Below are 27,038 nucleotides of genomic sequence, written 5' to 3'. Positions count from 1 at the left end.
TTTCATTTTCATTTGTCTAGGAATCTTTAAATTTCCCCTCTGATTTTTTTAATGACCCACTGATCACTCAAGAATGAATTGTTCAATCTCCATTTGTTTGTATATTTCTCTTGCTGTTGATTTTTAGTTTCATTCCATTTTGCTTGGAAAGTGACATTCTCACCACCTTGAGAGTCTAGAGTTAGTGTTCCAGGCTGCATCATTCTTTTCTCTACATTTATTTCTGTTTCTCTGTGACTTTCAGCTTTTCTATTGGTTCTTTCTTGACTGTTTCCCCCTGCTAAGTAGCTGTTGTCCAGGTGTCTTGATTTCAGGTCCTAGTGAGATTGTAATCTGTTCCTGGTTTCTAATTCACCATCTTGATCTCTTCTTTATTTCTGCTTCTACAAAAAACATTGAATGGCCAGCCTCTTGATGCTATTAATCATTATAATATTAATAAAAATTATAATGGCTAATGTTTATTGCATGATTCTATATGTCAGATATCATATTTATCTATTTATAGCCATTATATCATTTAATACCCACAAGAATCCTACAACAGAAGTCCTATCATTAACTCATATTGCCATCACATCTAAAAGGTGTCCCCTTGTCTGCATTTCTGAAATGGTGGTCATAATAAGGAAACATGCCTTTCTATCAAAATGCCCTTTACATGGTGCCCTGTCACAGTCATGAGATACCTCAAATGATTTAAAACTTTAGCAACAAGTCTAAAAAGAAAATGTAATACTGTCTAAGCAAGAGTACAAATTCCCTTCTAACTTACTGCCAAAAGGCTGGATAAGATTGTCTAGTTAATTATGATAAATCATCACTTCTCGGCCTTTTGGTAAGATCAAGTGTAATTATGATAAATTTACCTCATTTTTTTCTCTATGTAAGACCAAATTCAAACCATTGACTTGTGAGCTGTCTCAGAAAATGGAGGTATAAAATTGACTCCTTATTTTGAGGGCCACAATAATATGTATCACATGGGGTGGATAAGAACTAAATAGATAGAGCATCTATACTTTCCACATAGTTTATCAATAGCTACTAAGATTCCTCTATTTCTCATGATCATTGTTGTCATCATTAGTTTAGTATCTTCCATGTACCAGGTCCATGTTAAAATGTTGGAGGAAGAACTACATCCATTCATGGAATTTCATAGTACCTGGGGGACGCTTAGTCAATAAACATTCAGGATACAATTATTCGTAAAGAAAGAGGTTTTAAATTCACCCTATTTTAGGTTGTGAAAAAATAATTTATTAATTTAATATTCTAGGCAACAAGTCACTAAGCAATCTTATTAAGAATACTCAACCTGGATATTAATAAACAGGGAAATATTAAGTATAATGTTGTGAAAGCCAATCTAAATATGAATCAAATAAAGACATATCTTAGAACACAAAAGGATCTCTCTTTTTCGTTGTTGTTTTTTGGTACAGGAAATCAAATTCAGGACCTTGCGCTTGCGAGGCAGGTGGTGGCACCACTGAGCTAAACCCCCCGGCCCAAAAAAGGATCTATTTTGGGGTCCCCTGTAAGTTTGCACTTTCTTGACTTCACTAGCAGATATTGCTGTGAAGTAGAGGGAGGCCTGCACACAGGGATGTCAGCACAGATATGCATGTTGTGAACCCTAAAACTCACTTATCCACAATGTAAAGGTATCCTAATATTTACTTATCTGTATTTTTGTTGGTTTGCTTACCTATATTTTAATACATTGGGAACAACTTGGACAAACATTTCCTAAGATAGTGATTTTTATTTCAAATATTTTATGGTTTAGAAAGTACTTTTTATGTACATGATTTGTTTAATAACCTTCTAATAAGGTAGGTGAGTCTTGTTAGCTCTAATTTCTTGGTTCATTTGAAACTCATAGAGATTAGTTCGAAAGTCTGACATTTTACAGTTAACAAATTTATAGGTGTCAGCACCAGGGTTTAAACACTGGGTTTCTGAGCCAAAGTCCAGAAAGCTTCCTATATTGATCAAACCTAATGAAAAGTCAGTAATATGAGTTTTAATATTCATGGAATCCAACAATATAGACATGAATATACATAATTGCTTTAAGACTTTTAACTTTAGGAGTACTGTGTCTTAAGTAGCTAAAATATAATTCTAGAAACATTTGGTGTTAGCAAACTTATCAAAGAAGAGCTTTCTAGTATAAGATTTGATAGGAAATGAAATAAAATTGATTAAAATTTATTTGTTTCTAGATCAAATTCTTTGTTAAAGTGAAATCAATTAAGTACAAATTGTAAATACTGTACCAAACTCTATAAATTCTATATAATATACATTATATATATTCATTACACACAGTTTTCCTTTTAATAACCTAGTCATCTTCTACAACTAATTTACTATGCCATATTATGGCTGGGTGCATGCCTATAATCTCAGCACTCCAGAGGCTGAGCCAGGAGGATCGCTGTGACTTCGAGGCCAGTCTGGGCTACGCAGCAAGTTCAAGATAGCCTAAACATAGCAAAACCTTGTCCCCAAAACAACAACAACAAAAATTCTATGGTAAATACTTAGTAGTCAAATGCTTTGAATATATTTTAAAGAACTTAATTCTTAAAAGACAATTTATATGATAATAGACAAGAAAAATGTATCAACTGTATTTTGTTCATATATTATCTCTACAAAGAAGTGTTCTATTGGACATATATACATACTGATGTAACCAACTGTATCAGTTTGCCTGGAGTCAGGGATTCTCAGGACATGGAAGTTTTGCTAAGGCTGAAACAGTCCCAGGAAAGCCAGGACAGTTGGTCATGGAAGTAATGGACTCCACACAAGTAATATTCCTATATGGACATATATATATATATATATATATATATATATATACTGTATTTTATATTCATTACACACATTTTCCTTTTAATAAACTGGTCATCTTCTACAAGTAGTTTACTATGCCCTATTGAGGTGGTGCCCTCAATAACTCTCTGGTGAATGAAACAGTGTCAGTGTGCTAAACTAAGCTAGGATGCTGATATTTTTTGATATTTTAGTCTTTTTTACACATTTGTTTCTTCTTCCTTTTGCTACCACCTATATATTCTAAAATGCAGTAAATTCTAGTAGTAAGGAAAAAGTCAGATAGCCACCCTCTTGAGAACTTGTAAAATGTATTTTCTGGGTATAGCCCATGAATGTTTTGGAAAGAGTAAAGTGTGTGGTCTTTTTAATTAAAAAAAATAATCACGCAGAGCTGGAGATATAGCTCAAGGGTAGAGTGCTGCTTGCCTAGCATGCTGAAGGCCTTGGGTTTGATCCCCAGCACCACTAAAAAAATTATTCCACTAGATCAGGATTAAATTAGATGATCAGCCAATAATGGGTTAAAGAAAATAAAAATATATTTTTTCTCATGTAAAAGAAATCCAGGGCTAGGCAGCTAAGGCCACGTTAGGCAGTTTCACAATCATCAGAAACCCAGGCTTCCATTATATTATTACCTGAAATATCATGTTCAAGATGTTTGCTGAAATCCCAGCCATCATTTAGGAAATTCCAATCAGACAAAGGAGGAATGAAAATCACATACAATATTTCAACTTAGTCATATGGCCACATCTATAAGTAATGCTGAAAAATATAGATTTTACTTTGAGTGGCTGTATGTGCCACTAAAACTAGAACTCTTGTTACTAAGGAAAATAAGGAAAATGGATATTAGGGAACCATCACTATCCAACTGCCTAGAAAGAGGGATGGTAAGGGCTAAAGAAAGAAAGATAATAGAGACTTGAATAATTTCAAAGTACATGGAGGGCCTAGAAGGTCAGTGCCTCTGAGTGGGCAAAGACAAAGACACCCCAAGCTAGCCATTATTTATTGGGTACACACAATAATTGGAGGGAGTATCGGATGACTTAGGCTGCTGCTGTAATCCTATGCTGAGGAGGATCTTATGTGGATGTGGGTAGTAAGGAGAGCATTCTTACAATAGTAGGTGGGTCAAGATAGCAGGCTAATAAAGAAGTTACCCTTCCCCCAGGTGAAACCTTTCTCTTTTTTTTTATTACTACTTGGTTCTTGAAGAACTAGGATGTCTTTAGCTGATTGTACTCTTGCCCTTGAGCATCACAGTATCAGGGGACCATTGAGGCCTCAACTTGTGACCAGAGGCAAAATGGAGTTATGTTTCTGCATAGCAGAGCTGGCTCACAGACAAAGTGGCATTGGGCCTTAGATAGCTATAGTCATACTTTAATTATGAAAATCTTTTTCCAAAAAAATTATGTAGAATGGCTCCAGACAAATCACAAATCCTTGGAGTACCTATCCAGACCTACTGCTGTAGCAGATGAAATTTCTACTTGTATAACCCAAGAATTACTTTTTTTCTTCTATTTGTTTTTTCTTTTCCCTCAATATGCAGTTACTATTTTTTTAAAAAAGTCAAGTTACCTTCCGTTTAATTTTGTCAGCATATGAATTTAAATTTATCTTGGGTGGTACCATCTGGGGTCTCTTACATAGATCTAACTCATATTGAAACATGTAAAGGAATTAAACATATGCCTAACTCTCTGCCTAAATTTGGGGTTAGTATCTCATCTTCCATCTGAGAGCCCAAGTCATGTAGACAACATACAGGGAATCTGCACAAGTTGTAGTGATACTCTGAGCATCTTTTAGAATTATTAGATTCATGGAATCTTATTGTTGAAAGATACTAAGTGCCCAACCCCCTTATTTTACTGAGGAGATCCCCAAGTCAGGTAATGTACCTAAGGACACTCAGCTAGCTAGTTGCAAAATTCCCCAGGCTCTATTCACCAAACCTCATGAGCAGGAAATTACCTATCTTCAGGACACATCTGCATGTGACAGAGCTTGATTCTCCCCTTCCTCTGGGGGAAGATGGGTGCACTATGAGGACAGAAGTTACTATTTCTTTTCCAAACTCTTAAATCTCCCCAGTAACAATCCTGTCTTTGCTTGCAGATATCATATGTATCTGGGAAACTCACATAACACATATTTGTTTGTTGGATGTTACAACAGTACAGAAAAGTTGTATAAGCTATTGGAATCATCAAATTAGAAGAGACCTAGAGAACATTATTTATTTCCTCAATTCCTTGATTTCTCAGTTGCGAAAACTAAAACCAGGGAGAATTGACTTAAGCGAGATTTTATTTCTTATGATTTATAGGAGGTCAAAACTAATGACAACCCTATATTTGTTTGTTTGTAACAATATTAACTATATGTAGTTATATAATAGATTAGTCTCTGAAAACTAATGGTCTACTTTAGGTAAAAAAGGAAAAATGTGGATTTGCTTTAAAACATCTCTTAAATTTACAATTAGATGACACAAGCTAGTTTTATAAAATATTTTATTTACAGTAGAGCTTTACAAAAATAAAATTAATACAAACCCATTTTACAATATAACTTATACAACTATCTTCTCAAAAACGTGACTTTTGATAATAGCACATAAACTACACATATATTTGTAAGTCACTTTGTAGTATAAATACGTTTTCATCATTTTTTATAAGGTACATACTAATAAGAATGAACAATGGACAACAAATCTTGTTTTGTGATTCTTCCAATGTAAAACTCAGCTCTGGCCAAAACAAAATTAACCAAATAAAAGTAAAACAATTGTCCTTCTGTTCAAGAATACAGTCTTTTTTAATTATTTGAAAGTTTATCTGACAGAAACACTGCATTAATCTGAAAGCACTATGGCATAGAGTCTAGTAACAATATCCCCAAAAGCTTTCTCCAATGTCCTCCCTTCAACTATTTATTTAGCATTTTGCCAAGATAAATAAAGACCAATCTCAACTCTCTCCTTCATTAGTCAGTGTTCTTATTATGCATTGATGTTTTCAGACTTTCCCCACTGGCATATATTTAAAATGTGAGTTTCTTTCTTTGGCTTCAAGTAGAGTTTCAAAACACTTATGAAACATATTGAGCTCCTCCATGTGGCTGAATCTCAGTGACTCCCCACCCAACAACATTTCCCCGGATGTGACAAGACTCTGCTCCTCCAGTCTCTCTTATCTCTTCCTTGCTGAGGACATAATTCCAGATATTGAAGCCCGTGAGTCTTCCAGAAAAGGCTAATGTTTCGTCAAAGCCCCCACCCACACAGCAGCCATTCTTTTCTTGGCCAATCTGCAGGATTCCTCCCTCAGGAACAACATGATTTGTGGCCATATCCACTGTGGTAGCCACTAGTTCACTATTTGCCCATAGGTACATGAGCCCTTCCACTGAATTCCAGGTACTGCACAGGTGGGTCCACTTTCCCAGGGAAATCACAGTATCAGCAACCAGTTTGTTTTCCTCTCCACCCACCACAAACACTATGGACTGGTAGCTGAGGTACAGCTGGATCTCATATGGATTCCTCTTTGTGCCATAGGAAAACAGGATGGTTTTGTTTAATACATCTGTGGCTTTGACCCAAATACAGGCACTAAAAGATTCAAGCTTCATTGGTCTCATTGGATGCACGCTTCCAAAAATCTTCTTGGAACGCATTGGGAATAAAATCGCTGTTTCACAACCTGGAATAGTGGGAATGTCAGAAAAAATACAAATTCACTCAGAATTATTCTGCAATAAGCATGTTAATAACTATGTTTGATATCTATGTAGTATGACGTTTTTATTTAAGGGTCCTTGGGTCTAATCTTTGCAGAGCAAAGAAAATGAGAATAAGCATCTTAACATTAAGCATCTTAATCAATGAAGCATCAGAATAGACAAGTAGGTGTGGAAATGGAAGAAAACCAACTAGTTCAAACACAAAAAATAATTTTTTGAAAATGTAGAATAGCTACCTCCCTTCCCAATGCATGTATTTTCTTTTTCACTGCTTTTGTAAAATGTTGAGTTCCAATGAGTTAACTTTAGACAATGATTCTACAATTTCCTAGGGTTTATAGCCCAGCCTGTTTCCCTCTTCTCGCCTTCACCAGGCTCTTACAATATTAAACCTGTGAAACTCAGTGGACCTAGCCATTCTGTGTAGCCATTATAATCATGCTTTTTAAAGCAAATTTCTACAATAGTGATGTTATTGGGTAATACATTTTAATATACCACATGTTCTCAGATGTTTGCAAACTTTGCAAAGTTTGTAGAAAACTACTCTTCAGAAGGCAACATTGTATAATGATGACTAATGCTTATTGGATACTCATTATGTGCTAAGTAGTGTTCTAATCAATGTATTTGTCATTTTAATTCATTCTCATGTCAGCCTTGAAAAGACTTTTACTTTCATTTTACAGATGAGAAAAATGAGGCAAAAATAACTTGTTTATGCTTCAATAGCTGATAAATTTTTAAACTGGGGTTTTCAGGGCCAGGATTTAGCTCAGTGGTGCCATGCCTGCCTTGCAAGCACAAGGTCCTGATTTTGATCCCTGGTACCACCAAAAAAAAAATCTGGGGTTTTCACTTGGGCAGTTTGATTATAAGGCCACATCTCAGACTAGCACACTACATTGACTCTTTATAATAGAATCCCTGGACTTGGCTAAGAGGCTAGGATTCGGGGGGGGGGGGGTTCTGCTACTAAATACGGAATAGCTTTTGATGAGCTCCATAATCTCTCCCAGATTTACTCTTGTCTATAAAGGCCTTTCTGTTATGCAAAGTTTATGAGCAACAAGTACGTAGCACTCACAAAGAACTGAGTAGACCAAGCATACACCTAAAAATTCTTACTTTGTTCACATGCTTACAACTATTATTTAAGCAGTAATAGAAAACCTTTAAGAGGAGTGACTTCTTCCAAGCAGCCTGGTTGGAGAACATATTTCTACTAAAGAGCACTTTAGAAGGAAAGGCCTTTCAAACTTGAAGTTGAGAGCAGTAAATTCCCAGCTCTGTCTATATCAAGCCACATAGGCAATCCAGGAACTACAGATGCTGAAGTAAAGGCCTCCAAAGTGTCTTTGGGAAATTATTGGGACCAAATCTGTAACACGTGGGCTCTCCCTCTCTTCTCTTCTCGCTCTCTCTCTAGATATAGATATATATATTTTACATATCAAATAATTTTTAAAAACTAATTTAGTGTTAGACTGTTAACTTTATGACAACGTAAAGATGAGCCATAAGAACATTGAAAAGCAAATTCTCAGAGCATTTAAACACTAACTGGTGAACAGACAGAGCTTGCAGGAAGCAAATGCCCATAGAAAATATTGTAAATTATTAAACTCCTACAAGTAATTGGTTCTAAGTTAGGTTCTGACCTGAAAACATGAAGCAAATGTGGACCTTATCATTTATCTTTAGTCAGAGAAAATATTGAGATTCAGAAAATAATATAGAAGTAACTACAATATCAATGAACAAAACTGGTCCTGTTACTCTTGAAAATTCAAATTGTTCCCTGAAAAAGTGAATGCTAGTTTTTCTAATTTTTCCAATAGACATCTTCCAGTGAAATTAAGAGGTGCACATTTTTGTAGATGTATGAATAAAATAAAATATCAAAATCAAGTAAAGATCATGGATCATCATTACTATCCATGATCATGGATCACCATTATCTGTGGGCATTTGAGATATTCCAGTCTCTTTAAGTTTCAGTAGTGTTCAAGAGGGTCCCTGTTGCAATCTAATTAACAGAATTCCAGTTTCAATAAGCCCCAGGCAGCGAGGCTAGCATTCCAAGGCACTCCCTGACCGTGTCTGGGAGACCCAGCTTCCCTCTAGGCAGCACTGGCTATATATGTAGAGAGCTGCATATTGGCAATATTCTGAGGATTTCTTTTGGGACCAGTCATTGAGGCCCTTGATGCTGCTTTAAAATGTCAGAAACTCTCATGAAATGGCTTTTAACTAATAGGTTTTTCTAATTATATTATCAAAGACCTAACAAAATTAAAACCAGGTTCTTAGGCTGACAACAGAATGATTAGGAATCCCTTAGGAAGAAAGCTGGCAGAAGACCAAGAGAGGACAAATCAAAGCTGGTGGGAAAAGTATTGCTGGATATAATAAGGATTAACATTTCAGAATTCGGAAATACATCTTTCTTCTTCTGTAATATACAGAGGTGAAGATGAAAATTAGGGTAATTCTTCCAGTTTGCAGGTAGATTACATGTAAAATGATTTTGCATATTTTAAAAAACTTAAGAAATTTCATGCATTAAAATAGCCACAGAATTATCCTTAGTCTCCTATCACATTGAGTATTTACTTTATATTTGATTTTGTGATTTTTCTCCTCTGAGGCTTTATATATTATTCAAGAAAATATGCTCTGTACTGATAGTCCTCAAATTATTTAGGAAAGACAACTATTCTGGCATGTTTCTGTAATTTTAAATGAAACATGCTCTTACAGATGCTTATGAATCAGTCTTCCCCCACCTCTTCTAACAAGATTTTCTTTTTTTAAATTAGGAATAAAGGATGGCACTGTTTGTATTTGTTTCTGAGACGCTCATGAAAAGTCTATTATATTTTCTTACATAGGATGCTAATTTTCTAAAATAATCCACAAATTATTTTTACATCACCATTTCTTAGAAAATTTGACTTAAAAGGTATTACTTTGCTCCAAGGCTTCTATTTCTTTCTTGAACCAACTTTAAAAGGCATTATTATTTCAGAAACCCAAGTCTGTCTGTAGGTCCATGGAGTGCCACAGGGGACTTGGACCAGCTGGATCCAGTTTGAACAGTTTTCCCTGTGTGGCCCTGGTCTCTGACTTCCGGGGGTAGGACAAGGCTTTGTGCAGGCTTTGGCTCCTGCACCTGATTTTTCCACTTCGGATTCCAAAGCGCACACCTTCCGACTTCCATTGCGGAAGTAATTCCACAGACCCCTAGGGCGGTGGGACCTTTGGGGAATTTCAGAGGACCAGATTCCGCCTCAAGTCTCCAGGTCCAAATAGGTTACGGAGGAGGAGCCGAGAAGGGCTGGAAAAAGACCCTAAAAGTTATCCTGGTCCCTGAAATAGCGCGGGAAACAAGAGCTCCCCTAAAGTGAGGGGCAGGGTAAAATTAGAAGACTTGGAAATCCCTAACGGAGGGAAGCTGGGCAGGGAGAGAGGTCTCTATAGTAACAGGCCGGTGCAGCTACTGTAACGTCTGGTTGGATCGGGTGTCAGGGACCCTGGACGTCTGTTTCAAGACTGATAGTTCAGTCCCCAGCTTAACTTTAGGTTCTGGGGGGTGAGGAACTCGTAAAAGGCAATTCTCCCGCCGTGTGTGGTGTGTCTGAGCTCTGGGACGGCGCGTGCAGACAGGGGTCTGTGTGTGAGCCTTAGCCCAGGAAAGCTCGCCTGACTTGGCGCCCGCCCCGCGCCCTCGCGGAACAAAGCCGCGGGGGGAGCTCTCCTTACCCGCCGGCAGCCAGCGCTGGGCCGCCCAGCCCTGCACCGCCCGCAGGTCGGCTCGAGTCCGCCGCAGCTCCTCCAGCACCGCGCCCAGGGCGCGCCCCGCCTCCTCCGGGCGCAGAGCCCCGGCGCCTTCCAGGCGCGCCAGCCTGCTGCTCGCGTCGCGGCTCTCCCGCAGCAGCTCTTCCAGCGCCCGGGCCAGCCTGGCCTCCGCCGGGGCCGCGGGTGCGCACGGCCTCGCCAGGCTGCCCGAGAGCCGGCCGAGCTCCGCCCGCAACTTCTGCAGCTCTCCGCGGAGCACGTCGTCCGTGGCCTGCAGCAGCATGCTCTCCCTCATCTGCGAGTTCTCCAGCATGATGAAGAGCTTGTCCCACTCGGAGTGCTCCCGGCTGCAGTCGCACGGCGTAGCTGGAGCGGGGACACACACGTTACCAGCCAGCCCAGGCCTTCCTTCGGGGCCCTTTGTAAAAGCTGACCTTCCTCGGTGGTCCCAAGTGACAGCCTGTCCCCAGCATCCCCTTTGTTTTAAGGACAATTCCGTCAAACACCACGGAAATAGCTCAAAAATGGCACGGAAACCACGAATTCGAATATAGATTGAGTTGAACTCTATGAAATTGCCGTTCCTGTAGCTAAAAACAGTCATACAGGCGATTTCATATGGTCCCACTCAAGTATCAGTTACAGAAATGACTTTAGAAACCTCTCGCTTTTCCTCGAATATCTCTCACTTTTAGACAACAAACTACAGTTTTTAGCTTGTTTCGTTGGCTACAAAATATCTGCATATGATTTAGACCAAAAGAAGTGGGATGTGTAAGGTAAGAGCAGAGAAAGTTGAGAGGAACTTACGGTCTTCAGTGGGATGGAGTCCATTGAATATTTCGTTGTCCATATTCACATACATGAGCTCATAATCATCCGAGTTTTCGGCCAACGCTGCAGACCAGAGAGCACAAAACAGAATTACAAGGAGATGCATTACTGGAGAGAGACAAAGTTCTTTCCAGGGCTGGCGGGAGGGGAAGCAAAGCTCGCCCGCGAGCTGAGTTTAAGCAGAGAAGAGTGCGAGTGAGAGGCTGGAGCCCACGAGCTCTTAATAAACGCGGGGAAGCCTGAATGGAGATGAATGAGTAACGCAGTGGCACCGCGCAGCGGGAGTTCCCCTGGATTTGGGGGAGGGGGCTGGGTAGGAGGGCGAGGGAGAGCTGGAAGTTGCGCAATATTAAACCACAAAGGTTTACACTGCGGTCAGATTCATTGGAGGAGGGTCAGAGGAGAAAGAGGAGAGAAACTGGGCTTTGACTTGTCACCTCGAGGATTAGCTGTTGTAACTTCAATTGGTACCACTGGGGGAAGAAAAAAGGAAGGATAGGGGAGAAATAATTCAGCAGGCATAGAGATGTGAATTCAAATCACCGTTCTGGCACTTTGTGTAAGTTTCTATTCGCAACCCTTTAAGTGTAGAAAACTTTTTCATTTTTCCTTTGGGCACTTTCGTAGGTGTCGCTGTGCAAGTTACTCTGGTTCTGAGTTATCTTGCCTTTAATCCTTCTGGAATTGCAACTATACTTTCATACACACTATTTCAATGACACAGTACAAGTGAGTAAACCTAAAATGGGAAAGAGCTGCAGGAAAAAAAAAATAAGCTGATTTTAGGTGTGTTTCTTTCCAAAACCTAGTATGATGTGGACATTGTATTCGCATACAAGGCTTGGAGGTAAAGATCATATTTTAAAAGTAAATTTAGTGGCTCCCATTTCTGTCAATATGTGGAGGTCTTTAACAGCTGAAAACCCTCCTACATAAAACACACTGAAATGTATTTACATTGTAATAATAGTAACAAAACTTAAAACATCAGATGAGCTCCCAATAAAGAAAGGAAACTACCCAGGAGCCAGAGAAAGAACCAAAAACAGGAAGGTAAGCTCAGGAGCTGCTGCTAGGGCACATGGAGTGGGGGTAAAAGATCAGGTTATTGTCATAGCCACTGAGGGTTGACTACCCAAGTGGGAATGAAATTTAATTAGTCTAAGGATGGAAGTTAGAAGTGAGACCCCACCAGAACCCTGAGAGGGGTACCTATTAAGATTTCAGTAGGCATAACCCCACTCCCTGCCCTACATAAGATAGTGGGAAGCAAGCTTGGCTCCCTTTGAACACTTTACAAGACTCCTCACTGGGCACAGTGGTGCACACCTGTAACCACAGTACTCTGGGAGGCTGAGGGAAGAGGATAGCAAGATCAACTTTGGGCGATTCAGGGATTTACCAAGACATTGACTCAAAAGGAAAAGAACTAAGGATGTGGCTCCATGCCACGGCCCTGGGTTCAATCTCCAGTAACACACATACACACACACACTCTCGCACAAACAAATCTCTAAGAGTTTATGGCGTTGGGCTTGCCCTCACACATTTGAAATGCAAATGTATAGTATCTGCCACAGTAAAAAATGAATTAAAGAATCAAATATTCTAGAATGTTTTTAAGAAGTTAATTGAATGGATTTACTGGCAAATTAAGCAAAACTGAAGAGAGTGTTAAGGAACTGGAAGATATATATAAGAAAATAATACAAAATACACTCCTTTATGTTCAGTAAAATCATTTCAGTGTTCGGGAGGATGACAACAATTAACTTTTCTTTGTTGAAAAATCCTTATTATAATTTTAAGGACAACCCCCACCCCCAACCCAAAAGGAAATAGATATTCACAAGAAAGGAACAGAGAAAAAAAGTTTGATTCATTCAACAGAATGCACTGGAGGAAAGAAAAGCAAAGACAAAATAAGATCAATAAAAAGCACAACACAATATGGTTAAAAATCCAAATATGCCAAAAATTACCATAAATGTTAATGAAACATATTTCGCAGTTAAGAGGCAAAAGTTAGAACTGAGGATTTAGCTCAGTGGCACCATGCCTGCCTTGCAAGTGCAAGGTCCTAAGTTCAATTCCAGGTACCAAAAAAAAAAAGGCAAAAGTTGCCAGATAGAAATATTTTTTAATTCTAACTGTATGTCATTTTTGAGAGCAACACATAAAACTCTAGAAAAAAATGAAGCCTATAAAAATTAAAAAGGAAGGAGTTGAAGAGAACATAACAAGCAAATGCTATTTTTTAAAAAAAGAACTAGCATAGCTGTATTAATACCAGAAAATAGTCAAAAAGAGTAAAATATGACAAAAATATTTTATTAAAAAGATAACTCAGAATTATCTAGTAGCATAATTTCAAAAAATACATAACAAAGACTGCCTCATTGGGCATGGTGATGCATACCTGTAATCACAGCACTCTGGGAAGCTGAGGGAGGAGGATAGCAAGACCAGCTTTGACAGAATTCTAGAAAGAAATTCATAAATCACTGATCATGGGGGCAGAATTTAACACAAGTGGTAAATTCATCTGTTGTAACAGAACATTAAAATGTCAAAAAACTTACTAAATGACACAGAAATTTCAGTATACAATTTGAATTTTGAAATGATGAAATATAGAGAACCCTGACCAGGTAGTTTGATAGGTAATTTCTACCAGATATTCAAGGAACACATAATCCCCATCCTATACAAACTTCTGAGAATAGTGTGCAGGAATGTTCCAAATTCTTTTTATATATTTAGTAAGTATGGAACCAAAAAGAAACAAGGACAGTACAAGAAAGGAAAATTGCAACTAGCCTCATTTAAGAACAAGATCCAAAAGCTCTAAATAAAGTATTAGCTGAACAAACCCAGAAATATATGCATAAAAATACTTCACAACTAAGTTGAGTTTATCCCAAGATTGCAAGAGTCATTAAATATTAGGACATCTATTAACATATTACATTAACTGTTGAAAAAAGAAGAATCATATGATCATATCACCAGGTGAAGAAAAGTATTTGGTAACATTCAACACATGATCAGACTAGGAAATACATATGAACTTATTTGAGTCACTAAAAAGTACAAACCAAACCCATAGAAATAGATTTATATGTAATTATAAATCCTTGGAAACATTCTTTAAAAACAGGAATAATATAAGGACACTCATGGAGCCTGATTCTATTCACTGACGTATTAGAGGTCCCAGCCAATAAAATAGGACATAAGGTGAAAAACATAAGATGGAAAGAAACAAAGCTAATATCATCATGAGTTGATTACCCAGTACAGAAAAACTAAAAGACTCAAAATACATTATTAATAAGAGAATTTAGCAAGTTTTGCTAGATGTAAGACCAACATACAAAAATCTATTGCTTCCTTGACACTAGCAGATAAATTTAAAATATCCCTTAGAGGAAAAAATATTCCATTATAGCAGCAACAATAGATATTATCATACCACAACATCAATATAATAAATGTACAAAAGTCATATATACAAATGTCACAACAATTCATTAAAAAAACATAAAAATATCTAAAGAGATGGAAAGTTAAACCATATTCTTAAATGAGAAGACTTAATTTCATATAGATGTCAGTTATCCCAAATTTGTCTATTTTTTCATGCAAGTTAACAAACTGATGCTACAATTTGTATACAGCATCAAGAGGGTCATTTAAAAAGCAAAAGATGAGGTAATTTGCCCTATAGTGCTGGAATGATTATTTATATACAAAATATATCATTCTATACCCCATCACCTAAGCAAACGCCGATGAATGTCAAGACCAAATATTAGCAAGGATGTAGACCAACAGCAACACTCATCTTGTTGGTAGAGTGTAAATTGTTTTAATGTGATGACTGAAGCAGACTCAGAGAGACGCCATGTTGCTAGCATTGAAGATGAAACATGGATGACCTGGAGAACTGGAGAAGCTGACGAAACTGATACTCTTAAGCCTCTTCCTAGCACCCTAGTTTTGCCCTCATCTTGATTTTAGCCTACTCAGACTAATGTCAGATTTCTGACCTCCATAAATAGAAGATAATAAATTTGTGTTATTTTAGGCCACTAACTTTGTCATAATGTCTTGTTGCAGCTACAGAAAACAAACACGACTACTTGGCAAAGAAATTTTGGAACATCTAGAAACTCAGCTCTCAGGGACAAACCTGCTGTGTTGCTCCTTAATTATGTGGTCCAAATGAACATCACCTGAAGACTTGTTAGAAATTCAGATTCTCAAGATTTCTTCCCAATCTGGTGAATTAGCATCTGTGTGATTCACAATAGGGTCCAGGGAATTATCAAGTACTGTCCTAGAAAATATTTTCCACTTATACACATAGAGGCAGTTGTAAAAATTACAACACTACTAATAAAAGTGAATAAAAATAATAATAATGCCATGGAGTACGTTAATAAATTGTTGCTTATCTATACAACAGAATACCACATAGCATGAGAATTAATGAGGGAGAACTTCTTGGAGAAAAACTTCACTGCCATACTGAATCAAACAAAGCCTGTTTCAAAGGGATACTATCCACAGTATTATACTATTCATATAAATTTTAAAGCATGTGTAACAACTATAAAATATTTATTAATACATACACATGTAATTAAAGTGTGAAACATTCATGAAAATGAGAAATACTAACTTTAAAATGTGGTTGTCTCTGGGGAGAAAAGAAAAAGAATGGGATAGGTAGCAATTATGGCAGAAGGTGAAGCTTTTACTGAGCTGGTTTATGGACACAACAGTATTCCTTACGTTATGATCTACATTTGTCTGATGCTCTGAAATATTTTGTAATTCAAAAGAATCTATTACTTTATAAATGGAATTTATAGGATTTCTACACCCAAATGATTTCATCAGTTTCAAAACCCAAAATGTTCTTCTGAATTTATTTTTGTATTATTTGATTACAATCAAGGTCAGCTGACTAATCAAGAGTTTTCCCCTTCACGGATCCCGGGGCCTGAAGTGAGAAGTGTACCAAAAAAGTCATAAACCACTGTCCTGTCCCAGATTCCAACTATTGTCCCACTTAATGTAACATTTTTCAACAGTTGATCAGGGTATCCACATAACTAAGTTCGATGGCTTAATAGGTTCTGTACAAATTGATTTTTGCATTCTTGAGCCTTTAAGGAGATGCTCTCAGTAAAAGTAAATAGAAAACAAAATACTTTAAGTTAAATTGTTGACAACAAATACTGATGGTCACGATGTGCTTAAAAATTACTCTGAGTATTTCCAATATTGTGTACTCTATGAACAATATGACTAAGGCATGTTTGAGACTAATTTTATAAAATACACATAGAAAAATCAATTCTCACTGTTTGTTGTTATCCAAATGCACTCAGTTTCATCTGGACTCACCCTGTCACTGGATGTAAACATTAACATTCTAAAACTCCTGGCCTTCTTTCCTTAATGCTCATAATTAATATCTTTTAGATATGAGCATACCCCCCACTTAATGAAGGGCTACATGTGTGTAATTCTTGCTTTTCTGACTCATTATGTGTATGTCTTCTATATAACAAAGCTGTTAAAAGTAAATAGAGTCAAGAAAATTTCCTAAAGAAATCCCTAGAAACCAATTCCCTTGTGATGCTGAAGGACTTGAGAGGATTTTGAGGAAAAAAATCCATACCATCAAGTGATAAGCAGATGTTTCCCATATGTTGTTTGCAGATAAGATCTTACAGCTTATGCAACATTTTTTTCTTGAGGTTTTGCCATTTTAAATCCAGTTCTTTATACATGTCTTTGAGGCAAATCACAAATGACAAACAAGTTGAGTCTGAACTTCTTTTGAAATAGTGCAGAAACAGGTGATTTAAATTTGCATTGCTACTTTTTAAACTATTCCTAAAAATAAAGCATAGTTTTTATATGCTCATTGTCTAAATGCCTTTGTATCCCTCTGGAATGTGAATACATTCCTCTCCACCTTTTTTCAGTTCAGTTTCATTTAGGTTCACATTTACGACACCACTTACTTTTCATTTAAACATCATCCAAACGTTGCTTCTCATAAGAAATTCTTTCCCTCTCACGGGTGTGGTCTGGTTACTGTCAAATGTTCTTCCATCTCCCATGGTACATTACTCAGAAAAAAATTTCGCTAGATAATAATGCTGATTATGTCACAAAATAGTCCCTTTTGTGAAATCAGTTTAAATCATGCTTTAAGTGATTTTTCAGAACAAGATACTGTGTTGTTTTTAAGAGACTTGGCCATCATCTGTGATACTAATATGCAAGTGCAAAGTTTGTTGGATTGACAGCAGTGTTGTTTCTGTTGCTCATGGGCTAAATCACCTTTCCCGTTTTTTTCTCCCCCAACAGGAAATGCCATGTTGTTAAGGGTATTACCTGCAGTGTATGAAAAGCAGCCTCAGCCAATTAACAGACACCTGATAGAACTCTTGGCCTTGATGTCTCAACTGGAACAACCAGAGCAGTCCCATCTACTACAGCTTTTGCATGTAGCAGCAAAGAGGAAACAACTGGAGGTAAATAGTGTATTATATATACAATGGTCCACATAGCCAGACAGGATATGTCATTAATGTCTCCTCACTTGTATATCTAAACACATTCATCTTCATGTGAAAGCAAGTATCTACTTATGTACCTATGAGATATATACTGTATGTATCCCATCTGTTTCTGCTGCAAGCTGGAGACCCAGGAAAGCTAATAGTATATAGTTCTAGCTCAAGACCCAAACCCCAAGAGCTGTAGAACCAATGATATAAGTCCCATTCTAAGATCAGAATACCAGTGTTCCAGCTCCTCAGGCAGAATGAATTCTCCCTTCCTCCACCTTTTAGTTTGATTTGAGTTCCTCAACCACTTAAATGATTACCACCCATAGTAGAAGGACAATCTGCTTTACTCAGTCTTCCCATTCAAATGCTAATGTTCTCCAGAAAAATCTTCACTGACACACCTAGAAATAATGTTTAAACAAATATCTGGGCACTCTGTGACCCACCAAGTGGACATATAAAATTAACCTTCACAGGTACAGTGACAAAAAGCAACAAGTGCAAATTTTTAGCCATGGTAGTGTGGCTTTAATGCAAGTTTACTGTGGCTGTGCACTTCTAAGAATCTGTAGTTTCTCAGGTATAGCCAAGGAAAAGGCAGACACATGGCTTGATTTTTGAGTAAATCACCCTTTGGTGAAAGCAAAGGGTCATTTTCTAGGTAACAAGTTGTTCTTTGGATTCAAGTGAAAGATTATAACAATTGCAATGCTTGTGATTACTAGTGAATGCTCAAAACACACCGGGTATGAAAGGAATTTATAGCTAATGGGACAGAATAAACACTTAAAATGTCAGATTAGACTTGGTCAAGGAAATCAAAAAATGGAAATAAGTAATTTTTCTCTCTCCATCTCTCAGGTTGGATTTCTAGGTTTTGGCTTCCATTTCCACAGGCTTTTTCCTTGTCACCTCCAGATAGATGCTAGGGGCTCTCTGGGTACATGCTTGTCCTACTACCACCATCACCGTGAACATCCAAGCAAAATTCTTGTTTTTCTCTCCATTTAGTACACATGCTTTGCACCTGGAGCTTCTCCTGAACTTGAGGATACCCAGATAGAAACTAGAGGATGGCTGGAAGGAAGAAGTAGAAAAGGATTCTGGAATGTACCAATGTGTCTGCATAGTGAAGATTAATGATCAACCCAAGCTTGTGTCAATTATGGTTACGTCCATGCTCCATTTCTTTATTGTGTCAATATCCACTGTTTGACAAAACAGTCAACACTAAGGTGAAGACTGGAGCATTTGTATTCAACATCCAAATTATTCAAAGACAAGAAACAATGGGCCATGTACACAATTAACCAGTATACACTGCAATCTCCTTTGACAAGGAACGGTTTATTCTTTTCCTCTGTAGTCTAGATCTTTGCCTAGTTTCTGATATTTCTCAATAAACATTCACAGAGCCTCACCGAATTACACGTGGTGATAAGTGCTTTGCAAATACACACAGAAAGGGAGGGAAATTGTCCCCTGAAGTCTCATTAAGGGAGTAGTATCAAGAGCCAGACCCTGATGAATGCAATTTTGGGCAGATGCAGTAAAGGGCAAAGGACCTATAGGAAGTGGGGGCAGGACTGGGAGGGCTGTACAGTAAAGATCAGGCTTTATAGGATGCTTCCAACAACTTTGGCTAATTGTGAGCTCCACCCCTAAAGATTTCAGTTCAATTGTCTGGAGTGGACTCTCAACTCTGCCTTTTTTTTTTTTTTAACAAGCTCCTAGGTAGTGATGCTGCTGCTCCAGGGAGCACATTTTGAGTAGCAAGGCTAGAGGTTGGACAGAGGACTGGAGACCTCTACATGACATACGTAGTGTACATCTTTGCTTTTGCTCTTAAAACAATGTTATTTCTTTTGCATATATGTCTCTTCCAGTGTACTGTAAACTTCTTGAGGAGTGTAAGTCTCATGTGTATATATTCATATTCCTTAACCCAGTTCTATGCACATAGATGGGCTTCCATAAAAACTTGTTGAACTAAGAGATGAATAAATGAACAAGAGACTAAAGAGAATAGACATCACACAAAAGCAGTAAAAATTGCATCATAGCCTCCAAAGACAGAAAGGTGGCTCAACAGAATCACTGTCTAGAGAAGTAAAGGAGAATAGGGATGGGCACTGACCTTGGATTTGACAACTGGGGCTCTCTAGTGACCCCTGAGGGGCAGTGTTTGTGGGCCTGGGCTGCATGGAAGCAGTCATTTATTGTGCATTGCATATGGAAGGGAAAGTAGGATATGTGAATATGGACTGCCAGTTCATCATGTTCAGAGGAAACAATGAGAGTTTAAAAGATACAAGAAGATTAAAGACATGGAAAGTAGGAGAGGAGGTATTAGAACAAGATGGTAGCAGAAGTTAGAAGATATACTCCAGGTACATGAAGGGATCAATTTGAGAAAAGATTAAGGATGAAAAGATGGCCAAAGGTATAGTAGAGTTTGGGGTAAGGAATGGAGTTGAGGTATCCCTGGATAACCTAAAAGGAGGCTCACTCAGTGAGGACAGATCAAGTGGTATATTCGTTAGCTATTACTTCTCTAATAAACTAACATGAACTTAGTGTTTTAAAGCAACACAAATTTATTACCTTAGAGTTCTTCAGGTCAGAAGTCCACAATGCATTAGCAGGGCTGATTGCCTCTGGAGGCGCTAGGGAACAACCTGTTCCTTTGCCTTTTCCATGTCTCGATCCACATCACTCTAACCTCAGCTTTTCTCATCATCTCTCTTTCTCTGGCTCTGGCTCTCCTCCCTCTCTCTTATAAGGACCCCTGTGATTACCAGGGTCACCAGATAACCAGCATAATCACTCATCTTAAGACCTTTAACCTAGCCATGTCTATCTTCAGGTGCCACTATACTGTATACTGCAGGTAGAGCCTGGGGGCCAAATGACATGCAGAATAGGGGAGGAGTGACTGAAAGGCCAAATTTGGCCTCATAGAGGCAGCTGAAGTGCCATTTTCTCTGCAGCTATAAATAAATAGCTATAAATTCCTTTCAAGAAAAGTTCATGAGGGATCTGAAGAGACTATCTTAAGCAAACTTTTTTCCATTGGGTAATTAGTGGACATGAAGGTAAATGTAGCCCATAAGAGGCTCACTTGGAGAATGAAGTAAGGTGAAAGGACTTGGGGACAACCTCTCAATATGGCCAGGCCCAAGAGTGAGGGTGACTCCACAGGTGGGATCCAAAGAGGTTACATCAGAACTTGTAGATGCCCAGAGAGTCAGGAAAAGCCTATGCAGCCATTTAAAAGCAGGCTTCTGATTACTTTCTCTAATAACCTCCACACAGGAGTTTGAAAGCCACTGATGAACATCTTCTCAGGGCACTGAGCTTTTACATATATGCTATGCTGTCTACCTGGAAGGTTCTTACCTCACAACCACCACCCTTTCTTAGCTTACTATTCCAGTCCATTAGCCAGCAGCTTAAAAAAAAATGCTAAAAATGTTCTGTAACCACCACCACCCCAATTCCTACCATAGAAAAATTTCATACTGAAATGAATTTGTCTGCCCTGGTCTTTTTCCTGGCCTACCTTGACTGGATGCAGATGCTTGAGAAATGAGAAGCATCTTGTTCACCACCGTATCCCCAGGGGCTAGCATAACATCTGCCATCCAGAAGTCCTCTCATAAATATTTCCTATATGGGTAAGTCAGTATTACTGCCTAAATTTTCAGAGAGCTTGATCATTCACCAAGAGCTCTGTCTTTACATCTAATATCTCATTTAATCCTGCAAATAATTCTATCATTTTTTCTCCATTTACATCAGTTAAAACAGATGCTCTCAGAAATAAATTTGCCCATCATCACCCATGTAGTAAATAATAAGATAGATCAAGGACTTGGAACCCAGGCCCCTGCTTACTCTCAACTCCCCCTCTCTTGGCCTGGGGAAGAAACTAAGCAGCTTCCACTTGAGAAGGCTGCAAGGTTTTCTCAGGCTGACTCAGTGGACAAAGGGCACTGATAGTGGCTGAGCCCATGCCGTGTACTGGGCACGGTGTGGGCGTTGTACAGACATTACCTCATTTGTTGCCCACAATAAGTCTTCTGATTTTATAAAACAATCTATAGATTTTTTTAAAAAAGCCAAATGTTGGGAAGGTTACAAACTGATAGAAACAGTGGCTGGGGGAGGTGGCTTTTCAAACCCGCCTCATCCTTATCACCTAAGTAATTTCCATGTCTTCCTCTGACCAGTACAGTCAGACTATCTTCCCTAAAACTCCCACAGAGAGACAGTTGGAAGCTCAGTTAGGCAACTTTTCCAAAACCAGACAGATAAGACCAAGCTACAGCATAAACCTAGTCTAATTCCAGCCAATGAAATCTGACACTAAAATATTGAAGCTGAAAGCCAGTGGGTTGTGAAACAAATGGGTGTTTCAGAGGACGCAGCAGGCAGTGTGGGAGAGCTGACAGAGGGTGAGCTACACAGAAGGAGGAGGAGGAGGAGAGTTGAATGGATTGAGGAAGAGGAAGAGAGGGAATGCAAATGCTGGCAGTGTGAGGGCTGAGTGTGGACCCTGCATGAAGAGACTGGGGTTTAGGAGACGCCTACAGTGATGGGAATGACTCCACCCATGCCAGGATCCTAACTGGCGGGAAGTTGGGAAGTCATAACAAGGGAACAGCGTTTCTCTTCATATTAAATTGGCCTCCTTCAGCTCTTCCTGCTGCTCTCCTCGAACCTGCACTGACACAGGCATGGAGATACAGAAGTGCTGGGTTTATCTCTTCTCTCATCTGTTCCTTACACAGTGGGCAGGGAGAAGGATGGGAGGAAACATGAAGAGAGGGTCTACTGAGAGGAGAATGCAGTAAGTGCCAACAAATCAGAAATGCAGACAGAAGCTTTCAACTCCAGTCTAAGTAATTTCTTTTCAGATGAAATAAGAAGCGGGGAGGTATTTGACCCTGTGAAATTGGAGTTAGAGTGGAACTGGAGTTAAAGTGGAACTTTTGTTTTGGCATAAAATGTCTACTGACTCTAGGAACCTGGAGGCAAACTGAATGTGCTTTCCAGTAAGGGCACAATGCAGAGTTGTGTCCTTCATGTTTTCTTTTTCTTGCTTTCTCACTTTTCATTTATTTATTTGTTTGTTTGTTTGTTTATTTTTATAGTTTTTTGGTGGTGATGATACTGGGAATTGAACCTAGGGCCTTCACACAATGAGATATATCCCCAGCCTCTCCCTCCTTTTTTTAAAACAAGGTCTCATTAAGTCTCTGAGTTGCCCAGGCTGGGCTCAAACGTGATCCTCTTGCCTCAGTCTCCAAGAATGCTAGGATTACAGGCATGTGCCACACACCCAGCTTTATATTTTCTGGAAAGCAGATCTCACTACTCACCTTTTGTACTGGAGAGTCAACAGTTGCCCCTCCAACAAAATTTTCTCTACAAAAAGCTGATTAGCCCATAAAGTTGTGAAGATGGCATAGTTTCAACATGTGTGTACCTCAGGATGTGGGTTTCCATCCTTCCTCACTGCCCTCTGGACATCCTTGTTTTCAGGAAACAGTTCTTCCCAGAGAGAGGCAATTTCTGGCCAGTGACTCATGGTCGGTACCTCCAGGGAATCTTTAGGATCCATTTATAGGAAAAGGCTGGGTGGTCAGTTTCCCAAGTGGCCCTTATGAGAATCGAGTCTGTATTTTCTTGGCTGCTGCAAGCCATGCCGTAGTCTAGCCAACCAAAGGAACAAAATTTAGCAACATGTGTGAGCACATCTGTTATTATCCCTGAGACATGGGCTTCTGACCACAGCACACAGAGATGAGTGACAGAAAGTGGCAAGTGCAGCCCTCTTAATTAGTGGTCAGGCCAGGAGGAACTGCTTTTGTGATTGGTCCCTAAAGGAGAGAGCTGTTTCCCAGGATTTTCTCTCAGCTGTGCAGAGCATTCCTGTTCACATACCTAATTCTGCAGCACCTAACAGAGCATCATCCGGCTAACAACACTCAGAGGTCACTTTTGGCATGTATTTAAAGTAGCTAGTCATTTATAGAACATTAGGAAGATGAAGTGATAGAATATATAGACTGTTCTGAAACAGTCATTAGAGCAGCACCATGATTTTCAAAAGATATAATATTTTCCAGTGTGGAAGGACTGAGAGGTAAATGAACAGAACATTGTGTAGGTATCTAGATATTAATAAACTCTTACTGCTAACCAAGTTAATTAAAGGAGAAAGTGGCCTGAGGACTAATTTAAGAGGCACACACAAGTACACATCTACTAGTTATACGAAGCATAAGAATTTAAACGTCATTTTGTACCAATTAAATTATAGGACAATTTTCAGGCTACCTTATTTTGAAGATGCTCATGACCTGCAGAGATGTACCCACAAAATTTCAATTTAGTGAACATACACTACGCTTATCAACAGCCTGCTATGGGTGCACAGAAAAGGAAATGAATAACTGTTCAGGAGGGACTAGAGACTCAAGGCTAGGCCTGCCCTGCCTATTTGTTTCATGGGGTCCTAGTCTGATTCTCCTCTATTACATCATCTACTGAACACAGCCCCAAGTGACAGGGACCTCAGAATTTTCCTAGGTATGGCAATTAGGCTTCCAGGGTGTGGACAACCCTGGCTCCTGGATTTGCTCACCTGAAGACAAGCCATGACAGCAATGTGACTTCATTTCCCTCAGTGGTGGCTATGGTGAATTCAAGTGCAAGGCAAAGATAGAAATAGGAAGAGAAGGGCAGGACAAAATTTGGGGGCTGGAGCTCATCTCTCCCCATTCCCTATAGCCACAAATTCTAAATTCAAATCAAGCATCCCAGATTGTTCCAAAGATGCATTTGTCAGGTAGGGGAGTACAATGATTTGCGCAGTTGCTAAATATTTGGGAGTGGGAAATAAGGGACTCCACATGGACTCTAGTCCCAGGTCCTGTGTGTGCTAGGGTGGGCCAGAGGGAAGATCAAATATGAAAATATGAGACCTGTCTCTTTGTTCTCTGTGGGTGCTCAGTGCTATGCCACCAGCCATGGGGCAAAGGAAGCAGATATGCCCAGAAGTGAAGATCTTGCAAAACCATGGTAGTGGGATTCTGGCCTTGGACTATGAGAAATTATTGAAAATTTCTAAAAGAGACTTAATTTGTTCAGATTTAGATTTTAGGATATGAGTCTGGTGGCAGAGTGAAGGCTGAACAGAAGGGAGAGAGATTTGGAGTTCCGATTTCCTTCAGTACCCCCGGTGTGGGGTGTGTGATCATGCCAACTTGCTTTCAGGCAACCATCTAGGTTGTCTCAGGGGCTGCTTACTTTCAGCAAAGATACAATTTTCTCTGAGACATGATGCAAGTGCCCAGTGAGGAGCACTGAAGACACCAGCCTAGGGAAATGCCCTGTGTGTGGAAAATAAAAATTCTTTATAATCTAAGAATAATCTATCTAAAGCCCAAAGCACCACTCTCCTTTCATGTGTGTGATAAGCATCAAGAAATATCTATCTTGCCTGGAAAGATAAATAAGTCCTCTCTCCTGGGGTAGCTCATGTAATAAAGTTGTTTATTGTTCTAAAAAAAAAGAGAAATATCTATCTTTTCTATCACCATCATCATAAATTTTGGGATATTATGAATTCACAACAAAACAACCAGCTTTTGTTTAACTTACAGAATTGCTGTTACTTTGTTTACAGTATTCATGGTTTCTCTTCTATTTCTATGGATTCAACTCTGCCTAAGCATATATATTTGTTCTGTGTCTCCCTCCTTCACTTCCTCCTCCACCACCTTCTCTTTCCTTTATTCCTTTTCTTTCTCCTCCTTCTCCTTCTTCTACTCTCTCCGTCTCCTCTTTCTTCCTCTTCTTTTTCCTTCATCCTCCTCCTTTGTCCTTCTCCTCCTCCTTCTCCTTTTCTCATCCTTCCTCTCACTTATATTGTATTTCAAATTGCGGCTCCCATAGTGGTTAGAGGGAATGTAACATTCCAGATGAGAACATAACATACCAAAACCTTATTCACGAAGAGCAGCATATAAATATTTTGTAAATGGCACTCTTCAACAATAGGACACAAATTAAAAGAAAAATACCTGAAAGACCTGAAGATGTTACTGTAAGTTTTAGGTTCCAAAGTCTGGAGGTTTGCTTATGTTCCACTGCGGATAATGATCCCAGAATACACGGAGTTCAGATTTCACATTTAAAATGTTTGCTTTACAAATTGATTCTGATTTAATTACTTTTTCTCTTTGCTTCTTCTTCTTCCCTCCTCCTCTCCTTTCTCTTTGCAGGTGGTTCAGAAATGTATTCCTTTTCTAATCAGGAATTTGAAGAGTTCAACCCATCATGACATCATCCTAAACATCCTTCTAGAGATAGCTGGCTATGAGCCAGTGGCTTTGAGCAGTTTTCTTCCAATGCTGAAAGAGATTGGAGAGAGATTTCCCTATCTCATTGGACAAATGGCGAGGATCTATGGAGCTATTGGGCATGTGGATGAAGTAAGTTAAGCTTTTTTGTCTTTGTTGCTCTTACCTCCCCATCTTTCCTGGGACTTCTGTGACTTCCCATTTCTCTTTCAAACTTTTGGGTAGACAGTGACCCCTGGATCAAGCAGGGTTAGGTGGATAGTTCAGAAAGTAAGGATTTCATCATGGGTTACCTGAAGGAAGAGGAGGATTAAAAGGGAGAGGAAGTGCTATGACAGCCTCAAGACCATTTTAAAACAGTAACAGCCCTTAAAAGAGCTTCATGTCATTTCTAGTTGCAGCTCTGTTCCAGGAGATCGTCTGTAAGCAGGGAGTTGGTTCTCAGAGACTACCCATCAAGAAACCCCATAGCTATCATGTCAATAAGCTCCTGGACTCAGCACGGTGTGCTCTCTGGATGATGTTATGTGGGAGAGTGAAATAAATGTTTGTGGGTGTTTAAAAGTTCTAGCCTAAATATTTGCATAATGAGATCTTTCAGCAGCAAGAACTGGATGCCAACAGAGTTCACAGTGATCAAGAAAGTTTCTAGAAATTGAGGTCCCAAAGAGTATGGACAGGGACATCCATATATACAAAATGTGTGTCTTTCTGATGATTTAGGATTTTTGTCTTTTTAAAAATAAAAGCAAATAAGTAATTGTTAATTATTAGAAGCTTTTCATTTAATCTACTTACATATATTTAGCTA

The 27,038-nt window shown here is 38.8% G+C and overlaps 2 protein-coding genes across 14 annotated transcripts in view; one reads left to right on the top strand and one right to left on the bottom strand.

The window, feature by feature from the left end:
* The window catches only part of Veph1 (ventricular zone expressed PH domain containing 1), a 297,176-nt gene that overhangs the window by 60,636 nt on the left and 209,502 nt on the right, over nt 1-27,038 (top strand). For all 13 annotated transcript variants that reach the window (XM_087186416.1, XM_087186418.1, XM_087186419.1 and 10 more), the window contains 2 exons: nt 17,650-17,816; nt 26,150-26,359. In XM_087186416.1, the coding sequence (XP_087042542.1) occupies nt 17,650-17,816; nt 26,150-26,359 (377 nt within the window). The remainder of the gene's footprint in view (nt 1-17,649; nt 17,817-26,149; nt 26,360-27,038) is intronic.
* Ptx3 (pentraxin 3) lies at nt 5,398-11,518 on the bottom strand. Its single transcript, XM_004834508.3, has 3 exons — nt 11,233-11,518; nt 10,387-10,788; nt 5,398-6,581 (listed from the first exon to the last, which is right to left on the bottom strand). The coding sequence occupies exons 1-3, from the start codon at nt 11,360-11,362 to the stop codon at nt 5,968-5,970; spliced, it is 1,146 nt and encodes a 381-aa protein (XP_004834565.1). The 5' UTR covers nt 11,363-11,518; the 3' UTR covers nt 5,398-5,967.

This window comes from Heterocephalus glaber, unplaced genomic scaffold (assembly GCF_053883595.1).
Source record: "Heterocephalus glaber isolate CG9 unplaced genomic scaffold, H.glaber_assembly_v1.0 deba00001504, whole genome shotgun sequence".
NCBI classification, from domain to species: Eukaryota; Metazoa; Chordata; class Mammalia; order Rodentia; family Bathyergidae; genus Heterocephalus; species Heterocephalus glaber.
The sequence above is the reverse complement of the archived record's forward strand: the minus strand, read 5'-3'. Positions and strand labels throughout refer to the sequence as shown.

Excerpts from the sequence above, each read along its gene's own strand:
- Ptx3 (XM_004834508.3), bottom strand. The coding sequence starts at position 11,362 with ATGCATCTCCTTGTAATTCTGTTTTGTGCTCTCTGGTCTGCAGCGTTG. Across the intron at positions 10,789-11,232 it reads ACTCCATCCCACTGAAGACC|CTACGCCGTGCGACTGCAGC; the intron begins GTAAGTTCCTCT and ends TCCCCGCTCCAG. Across the intron at positions 6,582-10,386 it reads CCAGCGCTGGCTGCCGGCGG|GTTGTGAAACAGCGATTTTA; the intron begins GTAAGGAGAGCT and ends CCACTATTCCAG.